Source organism: Hemicordylus capensis, chromosome 2, assembly GCF_027244095.1.
Source record: "Hemicordylus capensis ecotype Gifberg chromosome 2, rHemCap1.1.pri, whole genome shotgun sequence".
In the NCBI taxonomy this organism is placed as follows: Eukaryota; Metazoa; Chordata; class Lepidosauria; order Squamata; family Cordylidae; genus Hemicordylus; species Hemicordylus capensis.
Window position 1 is genome coordinate 186,736,101 of NC_069658.1, and position 9,772 is coordinate 186,745,872.

Sequence of the window (9,772 nt, forward strand, 5' to 3'; positions counted from 1 at the left end):
GGCTCGGGGGTGAAGGAAATGCACTTTGTACATGCTCTGAAGCACCGCTTCCACATTATGCCACTTGGCCGAGGATGCTGACAACGGGCCAGGATTTCCCTCCTCCCCTTCGTTCGCCTGTCCTTGACTCAAGGATGCTGAAATGAGGAGCGATGGGCAGGGGGGCGGAGCCAAGGCGGGCGAGCTGGGCTGGGCGGAGCTGCCGGTGTTGTCTGGCGCTGTTCTGCTCTGCTCTGGTGCAGTCCAGGCTCGGATCCGTCGCTCGCTTGCTGTCGCCGCCGCCGCCTGGGCAGCCTCTGCCTCCCGTCTGCCACTGAGGGAGCGATGGGCCCGGCGCTGCTGCTCGCGCTGCTCTCGGGCCTCGGAGCCGCCAAGGTAGGGAATTCGAACCCAGAACCGGTGCTCCAGCCCAGCTTTCAGGCTAACTGTGTGAACGCAGCTGACTCGTCGTCAGGCATTCAGTTCCGGGACGGTGATGGATTGGATGTGTGATCTATACAGAGTGTGTGTGTTGCACACACAGTATACAGATGGTGGCTTGCTTTTCTACATTTTGCCTTCTTAACGAAATGTCAAGAATTGCTCCTCCCTTTACACTTGGGGTGTGTGTGTGTGTGTGTGTGTGTGTGTGTGTGTGTATAGACAGACAGATAGATAGAAAGCCTCCATCTGGATGGCGTAAATTTGCTGTCTGTGCCTGGAGCCCGGTGGCAGAATAAGCAGCATTGGATGATAACAGGGGAGATGTGGTAGGTTAGATGTCCCCCTTTCACCCCTTCTGATTCTATGATTTATGATGATCATTGGAAACGAAAACAACTTTAGGACGCTCTGGAGTGTAAAGGGAGGAGCATTTCTTGATAGGAAGGCAAAATGCAGAAAAGCAAGAGACCATCCATGACATTGTATACTGTGTGTGCAACTGTGGTGATGTGGAAGAATGAAGCTCCTTGAATAGTAAAGGGCAGCTACCCATCCCTCTGTGTGTATGTTGTGGAAAAACAGAAGGCAGTGAGTCATCCACCGTTGGTTTGTTTTCACCCACCTATCCAGAGAAGTGGATGTCTTCTGTGTGTGTGGAGTTGATGGAAGAAAAGTACAGGGAGGGGTGTGGGGGGGATTTGTGGTATTAGGAGGGGTGTGTGTTGGTATTGAGAGTTGCATGGTGTGTGTGTGTGTGTGTGTGTGTGTGTGTAAAAGTATTGTGTCAAGCAGGCTGAGCAGGCAACTAGTCAGGAGTGTGCAAAACCTGGTCACGTGTGTGTGTGTGTGTGTGTGTGTGTGTGTGTGTGTAAGGTGATGAGATGGGGTCTTCTTTTGGGGATGAACTATGAAAAGTGGAGGTGTAGGAGGCATGGTGTGTGATGAGGCCAAAGGGGTGCATGTGTGCTTCTAACAGACGTGTGCTGTCTGGGTGGGTGTGTCCATAAAAGAAGTGCAGTGTGACGTCTGCTGTTATGAAAGGAGTGTGCAAGATGGTGTGCGTGTGTACATGGGAGGTGCAAGGTGGCGTGTGTCAAAATGCATACCATTATGGATTTTTATGTAAGCCGTGTGACTCTCTTCTCTCACGTCTCTCACCTCATTCATCTGAGCTCCAATGGAGCCTGGGGGTGGGGGGAACAGGGTGTCGTCTGGCTTGGAGCACAAAGCCAGAGGCAGGTTGGATGTTGAGAGAGAGGCCTTTCCAGAGGGGTGGGACAGACATCCATGGGGGGCTGTGTGGGTGGAGGCTGAAGAGAGCCTCACTCCTGGGATCAGCAGCTCCCCAGTGTGCCCAACTAAGGCCTCCCCTGCCCTCCTCCTCTGTGACTACCCCTGCAGAAAGACTGGCAGAGCCTCTTGGACACCTCTCTGCAAGGCTGCCCGTTGTCTTTCCTCCCGGAAGAGCCTACTCCTCCAGTTCCAGGGGAGCTCTTTCTACCTCTGAGTCTTGCTGCAATTTAAGTAGACCTCTCCCTTCAGATCAGTGTTAGAGAGAGCAGCTTTGGCTGCTGGTTCCAGGGGCATAGCAAGGTTGGAGTGGGCCCAGAGACAAGATTTTAAAACGCCCCCCCACACACACACACACTGAAGCTCAGCTCATGGAATAAGGAAATCTTAAATGAGGCTGAATAGTGGTAACAAAAAGCATAGTAAAATTTTTATATATATAAACACCTATGTGCCACAATAGATCATCCTAATTTTTTTTTAAGGTTTTGTATATTGTGGAGGATGCAAGTCATTTAATGGTACTGGAGAAAGACCTGCTGTTCTGGTAGCTCCAGGTCTTAACACTCACATCAGTTTCGGAGGATGAACACAACCGAAGGAAGCCCAGGCGGGTGCGCAGCTGGGGGAGTCAGTCATGTGACTTGCCTCGGGGGGACCCCCAAGGCAGTGGGCCCCCAGACAACTGTCTCCCCTTGCCCTATTATAGTCACCCCTGGCTGGTTCCCAGACTCGGGTTCAAACATTGTGCAGTTTCATTTCTCTTGGAGGACATGCTCATATTTTTGGAAATAACTTTAATGTGTGTACATTTATATGTATGTGCGTGTAATAGTGATGATGATGATGATGATGATGATGATGATGATGATGATGATGATATCCTGAAATCATGTTCATTATATGATAACTAGTGTTTTTAAGCCCGTTAGAATAACGGGTGCTAGACTATTCTCCCTCTTTTCATGCATTGTGTGTGTGTATGTGTGTGTGTGGGTGGGGGTTTTTATGCTGTGCTGTTGGGGGGGGGGGTGTGTGTGCTGGTCTCGCTTGTGGCCACTGCCTCAGTTTTTTATTTTTTAAATTAATGTAGTGTGTTGTGCTTTGTGTTACTTTTTGTGGCTGTTGTAGTGCTTAGTGTTACTTTTATGTTGTTGTGGTTCTGATCGGGGGGGGGGCGAGGCGGTGGGGGAAAGAGAGCAGGAGCGACAGAGACGGCACCGGGGAGACAGGGACCATACTCCGGGGGCCGAGCGGAGGCTGTTCCGTTAAAGCCTGAAAGGGTTAAAGCTGCCCCCGCCATTGCAGCGAAACTCCCACCCTTCCTCCCAGCTTCAGTGACCACCTCACCCTGGCCCTTTTCAGCTGGCTGAAGGAAAACTGGCATAGAAGAGGGAGAGAGAAGATTGCAAGCAGTGCTTCTCTCTCTGCAATGCCTCTTTCTGAACTGGCGCTTTGGACGGAAAGGACGCCTCTTGCGTCCTTTCCGCCCAAAGCGGCAGTTCGGGCAGAGTCTGTGCAGAGAGAGGAGCTCTGCCTGTGTGCTCCTCACTTCCTCTTCAATGCCGGTATTTCATCATCCAGCTTACATGGGACAGGGTAAGGTGGTTTTGGAAGTTGGGAGGGAGGCTGGGAGTTTGGCGGCGGCGGCGGGGGCAGCATTCTCCCTGTCAGGCTTTTTCGGAACAGCCTCCACTCGGCCCCCGGAGTTTGCTTCGGGGTTTGTCTCGTTCAGGTCCTGCTGGTTGGTCCTCGTTTTCCCGGTGGCCTCGTTGGTGTTCGTTTTCCCGGTGCTCGTGTTTCTGGCTCGTTTTCCTCGTTGGTGTTTTCCTGCTTTTTCCCTGGTACCAGCAAGCGTGTCTCCCTTGCCCTGTTCTGCGCCTGCGCTTCGCGCAGGCGCAGAACAGGGCAGGGAGGCACGAACACACGCTTGGTGCCCGTCCACGGACGGACACCAAGCGTTTTATTAGAGAGGATTAATAACATCCAGATATTGAGCTGCTGATTACAAAGACATGGCCTTTCTGAAGGACATGCAGTGATTTACCACAATCAAAAGTTGATGTGGAAGATGGTGTTGCATCTACTATGTAGATCCTCTTGAGGTATCTGGTAGGTCAGATGTTCCTGACCTAGGATTCTATAGCCGTATAGGGTAATAACTGGGAATAACATTGTAAAAATATGAAACATTCATAAATCTACCAAGACCATTTTTTAAAAAAAGGCTTTGGCACTTTTGCTGTGATGTGAATTTTTGTTTCCTACAAATCCCACCAAATGTCAGCAGGTCTTCAAGGTCTCACTGCATTTTTTGGCTTCTTGTTGCTACAGACAAGCTACTCTTCTAAGGAAATTCATTCCAGATTTCCCCCTTCAGTTTCATTTGAGAAGAACCTTATTTCTGTGGTTCATGGGAAGAGCCTTGCCCACTGGGCTCGTGGATGGGGGTGGGCTCAGGGATATTCTAGCCCTTTTGTTTAAATGTTTAGCTTTGATTCCTTTTTTAAAGTCTCCAGCACTTAAAATGAGTGAAAAGATACAGGGATGCCCTGCAAACATTTGGCTCTTAGAGTCCAGCCAATGTGAAGCACATTTAAGTCCAATTCATTTGAGAGTTTAGCATACTCCCCCAGTTAAATCAGTGGGACTTAGAAGTGCTTACTTTTGGCTGGATTGTGTTCTTTAGAATTTTAAAAAACCTTGATTTTAAAGCATTAAACTGCTTTTATTTATCTGTTTTGCTTTCACAAATAATATGGCCCCCTCTACAAAACTTCTAGCTGCAGACCAGCACTGGAAGGTGTGGTCCCCTTCTCTCTCACCCCTTTACCACCCTGATTGTTTTGTCTTTGTATTCACTCCTTTCCATTCATCGTCTTTGTTTCTTACAGCCTCTCTCCACTGCAGGCCGTGGAGGGCTGAACCACAACCTGTCTGGGGGGTCCCGGCGGGTTCGGCGTGAGGTTCAGGGAGCGCCCTATGAGGCTGTTGAGGCTATGTTGGCCAATGAAGTGTATTACCCTGAACTGCTCCGGCTGGCGGCACTGGAGAGAGCAATGTCATCCCCTAGTGGTCAGCTGCAGGAAGAACACCTCGCCCAAGCATTAGAGAGAGCCATGGCCTCCTCTGGTAACCAACTGCAAGATGAGCGCTTGGCCCAGACACTAGAGAGGGCTGTGGCACCACCCAGTAGCCAATTCCAGCCAGATGAGCGTCTGGCTCTTGCTCTGCAGCGCCTCCTCCAGGATGGACATCGCCGGGACCAGGAATCCATCTACCTGGCTAATCTGCTAAAGCTTTGGGATGAAGCCAAAGGTGCTACGTTGTATCCCGAGTATGATGAGACCAGCCTAGCGGGAGGCTCCGCTTTGCCTAGATCGTTGGTGAATCGTTATTGGGTCTCCGAAGGGGGTTTTGAACCCCAAGACGAGCTGGGAGGGGAAGAAGAACCTGCAGGAGAGCTGGACCCTGAAATGCTGAGGTAGCTGGAATGGGATTCTTAGGGGGGAAAACATCAGGGCCTACTTTGAACAAGGGCTCAAACTCAGATCCTATTTTTGAATGCATTTCTTAACCCTTGAGGTAGTAATTAAAAAGGAGGACTGCCCATGAGCATGTGCAGAGTGCCCATTCCTCCCTCATTGCTCAGTATGCCCCCATAGGTTCATTTTATTTGATTAATTGTTTAAATAAGAGCAAAATAGGCATAGTTCAAGGAACAACTTGTGAAACAGGAAACAATTCATCAGAAAACTAGAGAGAGTTTCTACCCCAGATAACACATTATGTCAAATACTCATACGAGTATGCAGTGTACACAGGTATGGTACAGATCTGTACACAAATACAGTTAACACTTTATGTTGAACACTTCCTATCTGTACAATGCATTTGAGTGGCATGTACCCAGGTTGACTTTTAAAATGAATGCAGATAGAGTGTATAGAACACAAACACGTATGAGTGTACAGAAGTTTGTACACTTGTACAACATAATGTCTAAATACAGCTTATATGTTCATCATAATCAAGGGTAGGCTGTACCACTTCAGGCTGCAGATGGGGCCTTTGCGGAGTAATTGAATATCCCACCCCCCACCAAAAAAATTTCCCTATGCACTCCTCTTCAAATTGTATCATGATAAAATAAAGAAAATAAAAATTATTTTAATGATTGCCCTTCATCCTGCTGTGCTGAATGTATGAATTGGCCCTTCAGAGAATAAACTTTAAAAAAACAAACCATAATTGATGACACAAGATGCAACATACCGATGATATAAAGGTAAAGTTGTGCCGTCGAGTCAGTGTCGACTTCTGGCAACCACAGAGCCCTGTGGTTGTCTTTGGTAGAATATAGGAGGGGTTCACCATTGCCATCTTCACAGTATGAGATGATGCCTTTCAGCATCTTCCTGTATCACTGCTGCTCTATACAGGTGTTTCCCTTAGTCTGGGAAACATAGTGGGGATGCGAACCGGCAACCTCTTGCTTCCTAGGCCAGTTACTTCCCCACTGCGCCATTCAATGACATACTTGTGAGGAAATACAGCCTGTCCCACATGTCTGGGAATGAAGGGTAGAAAGTTGGGTTTCCAAGTTAGAGACTGTCACCTGCAAGCAAGCCCTTTTTTGGTTTTGTCACTTTTGTCTTGTTAACAAAGCAAGACTCAAGGGAGGAGAGCTGGTCTTGTCCCCTTAGCTAAGCAGGGTCCGCCCTGGTTGCATTTGAATGGGAGACTCCATGTGAGTACTATGAGAGCTTCCCCCTTGGGGATGGAGCCGCTCTGGGAAGAGCAGAAGGTTCCAAATTCCATCCCTGGCTTCTCCAAGATAGGGCTGAGAGAGTTTCCTGCCTGCAACCTTGGAGAAGCTGCTGCCAATCTGTGAAGACAATACTGAGCTAGATAGACCAATGGTCTGACTCAGTATATGGCAGCTTCCTATGTTCCTATGTACCCGATACCAGCAACCATTAATCCTAATGCTTTACTTCTCTACCCCTTAAATTCCAGTTGTGGCCTAGTTTGGAGACATTTACCCTCTCCTAGTTTGCTACTACTCAGGTGCCATGAAAGAAATTTGAGCCCCAGACATTGTGGTCACCAAGGGAGTGCATAAGAGGAAGCTTCCTTTGGGAAGACTCTAGGTCCTTTCTTTGGATTTTAATCTGCTGTTTAAAAAGAAACATCCCTAGCCCTTTAAACTAGGCCAGTTTGCAGTTATTGTTCTGCCAAATGTTTAGTACAGAGTAAACCTTACTAAGATTTGGCAGATAAGTGGCACAACTCCTCTGTGAGCTAGTTGGGGCGGAGAGAAAGCAGTTTGCCAAAGGGCACCCAGTCAGGCTCCATGGCTGAGGGGGGTGGGATTTGAACCTGAGTCTCCCCAGTCCTAGTGTGTCACTGCGGCTCTTTCCAACTTCTGTGGCTCTTTCTAGCTTTCTGCCTTCAGGGCATCCTTTTCACATAGCATTGTCTGCGCCTCTACATTAGTCATAGAGCCACACCATGCTGCAGAGGATTCTGAGGCATGTTTGTAGGCACACTGGGATTCACATCTTAATGGGGGAGTCGAGCCTCAGGAATATTCCAAGTGCCTTCCCTGAATTATCATCTGTTATTTAAAAAGAAATGTCTCTAGCCCAGGGGTGACTAGCCCGAGGCTCTCTAGCTATTGTGGGACTACAACACCCATCATCCCCGGCCACAGTTTAGTGTGTTGGGATGTTGGGAATTGTAGTCCAGCAACAGCAGGAGAGCCTATTCTAGACCTTTTAGTTAGGGCAGCTTGCAGTTCTGTCTAGTGTTTAGTAAGATGTAAACCTGCTTTGAATTGTCAGGCACTTGACATTTTGTAATGTTAATTTTATTAAATAGGCCCGGCCTGTTTGTCTCATTATTCCCTTACATGGAGAGTTCTCCTTCGAACACATCCAACACGTCTTTCTGGCTGCACATTGCAAAAGAAGCTCAGTAGCTGTGGGCAAGCTGTCTTTCAGGGAAGCTCATCCTCTATTATTGATGCTTTTGCCGAGAACCACAGGAAAGCTTCTTCCTGCAACACAGTTTGAAAATCACTACCCTGGGATGTGGAGAATGGAGGATCAAGCCAGGGCATGGGCATAGGCATAGACTTTATTTCGGTCTTTGACCAGCATCAAGCCAGGGAATAGAAGTAAGAGAGGACTCTGGCCTATCTCTAGGCTTTCTGGAGAAGCAGGCCTCAGAATACTCCCCCATCTCCACATCTCTGCCTGGGTCCCTTGGTGGCAGGGAGAGGAACCGGCTGTTCTGGGTTCTGTCTCTGGAAGCAGTGTTTAGTGATTAAGGGAGAGATTCATGTGTAGACCTGCATGCCAGAAATCATAATTCCTGTCTCCAGCTCTTGGAGGGGAGGGCGTGGGAGGCATATTTAGGAGGCTGGGACTATTCCTGGCTTCAGCAAAGGATTCTGGTGAGCAGGGCCCGTGACTTCGATCTCCCTCCTTCTCCTACTGTCTTGCAGGTACCTGGTCGGCCGGATCCTCTCAGGAGCAAGCGGCCTGCCCTCCCAGCGTCTCCCTGTGCCCCCCAGGCGCTTGCGGCGTGCCATCTTTGATGGAGGGGAACTGCCTGAGCCCCCCAATCTTCTGCGGGTCAAGCGACTAGGCGGGGAGGCCGGCGGGGAGGCCCAGCTGCAGCGAGTCAAGCGGACAGAGGGGGAAGCGGTTGGAGGGAGGAGAGCTGTTCCTGGGGGAACCCAGAGGCTTCGGTACCTTCCTGAGTAGCAGGAAGATGCCTCTGCATTAAAAAAAACAACCACCCAGGGGGAGCCACCTCTCCACTGCCCTCCTCCCCAGTCTTTGAGTGTCAATGGACCCTGAGCAACACCTAATGTTTTTTTCCTGCCTCTGTTCTGCCTCTTGACCCCAAAATACTGGTGGGGGGGAAGGGGGATAGCCTTGGGCTGGGGTCTCCCAATCCCAGTTCTTGTTCTTGTCTGTTACAGTGGGAGGGGGCCCTTCTCCACAGTAACCTTCAGCACACCCTCTTGGAAAGCTCCACTTCAGCTATGCTGCTGCATTTTAATACTGGTCAACCCATCCTCCCTGCCACTCCTCACCCAAACCCAGAGCTGGACACCACCTTTCTCTGCCTCAGTTTCTGTAACATCCTGGCTTTTTCTTTTCTTTGACTCAAACACCAAGCCCCCATATCTCCTTCTGCCTTAATAGTCCCATTCAATTTACCCCCCCCCCCCCCAGTTTCCACCAGCTTGTTTCTGTCTGGTCAGTAACCGCCACCACACACACACACACACACACACACACACACACACACACACACACACACGTACATATGCACTCTCTGCTGATTTGTTGCCATGTTTGACAGTGCTTGTGGCCAGAGTTTTGGTGTTGATGAATTAATTAATAAAAAGTTCATTGGGTATTTTAACTTAGCTGTAGCCTCATTGGTATCCTCTTTTCATACTTTACTGAAATAGCATATTGGTGGTCCTAGTCATAGGCACACTGGTTCTTAGTGACGTGGCCCATATTAAAAAGAAAAGGGGCTAGAGCAGGCCTGCTTAACTTAGCCCCCTCCCCAGCTGTTGTTGAACTACAACTCCCATAATCCCCAGCCACAGTGGCCAATAGTCAGGGATTATGGGAACTGTAGGCCAACATTTGCAGGAGGGCCAAAGTTTAGAAGCCCTGGACTAGAGGCTCTGGGATGGGAGGTTACAGAAGGCAGGGGTGGCCCAAGCTATTGTGGTGCCTGATCTAAGACACTGAATGCTGCCTTACCTCATGACCTTGGAGGGTGGGGTGGGGGGGCAATCAGAACCAACCCTGGCAAGCTTTTAAAGTGGGAGGGGGCATGGGGAGGCAGTGACAAGAGAAGGCTGTCAGTAGCCTCCTTGTATCTCCTCAGGTTTCTCGCAGGCTTTACAAGGAGTGTGAAGAGAGGCAGTCCTAGCAAAGCTAGGTCAGATCAATCCCCAGAAGCTGCTCCAGTGGCAGTGATAGGGAGCCTTTTGCCGCACGGCTGGGTCCCCCATAATCTGCCT

At 49.4% G+C, this 9,772-nt stretch overlaps 1 protein-coding gene across 1 annotated transcript; it reads left to right on the forward strand.

Annotated features, from left to right (window-relative positions):
• Nucleotides 1–206: 206 nt before the first annotated feature.
• On the forward strand, nucleotides 207–9,160 carry PCSK1N (proprotein convertase subtilisin/kexin type 1 inhibitor). Its single transcript, XM_053301218.1, has 3 exons — nucleotides 207–375; nucleotides 4,608–5,197; nucleotides 8,225–9,160. The coding sequence occupies exons 1-3, from the start codon at nucleotides 325–327 to the stop codon at nucleotides 8,484–8,486; spliced, it is 903 nt and encodes a 300-aa protein (XP_053157193.1). The 5' UTR covers nucleotides 207–324; the 3' UTR covers nucleotides 8,487–9,160.
• The last annotated feature ends 612 nt before the right edge of the window (nucleotides 9,161–9,772 follow it).

Coding starts and splice junctions, on each gene's coding strand:
- PCSK1N (XM_053301218.1), top strand. CDS start 325: ATGGGCCCGGCGCTGCTGCTCGCGCTGCTCTCGGGCCTCGGAGCCGCC. Junction 376..4,607: donor CGGGCCTCGGAGCCGCCAAG/GTAGGGAATTCG, acceptor TGTTTCTTACAG/CCTCTCTCCACTGCAGGCCG. Junction 5,198..8,224: donor CTGGACCCTGAAATGCTGAG/GTAGCTGGAATG, acceptor ACTGTCTTGCAG/GTACCTGGTCGGCCGGATCC.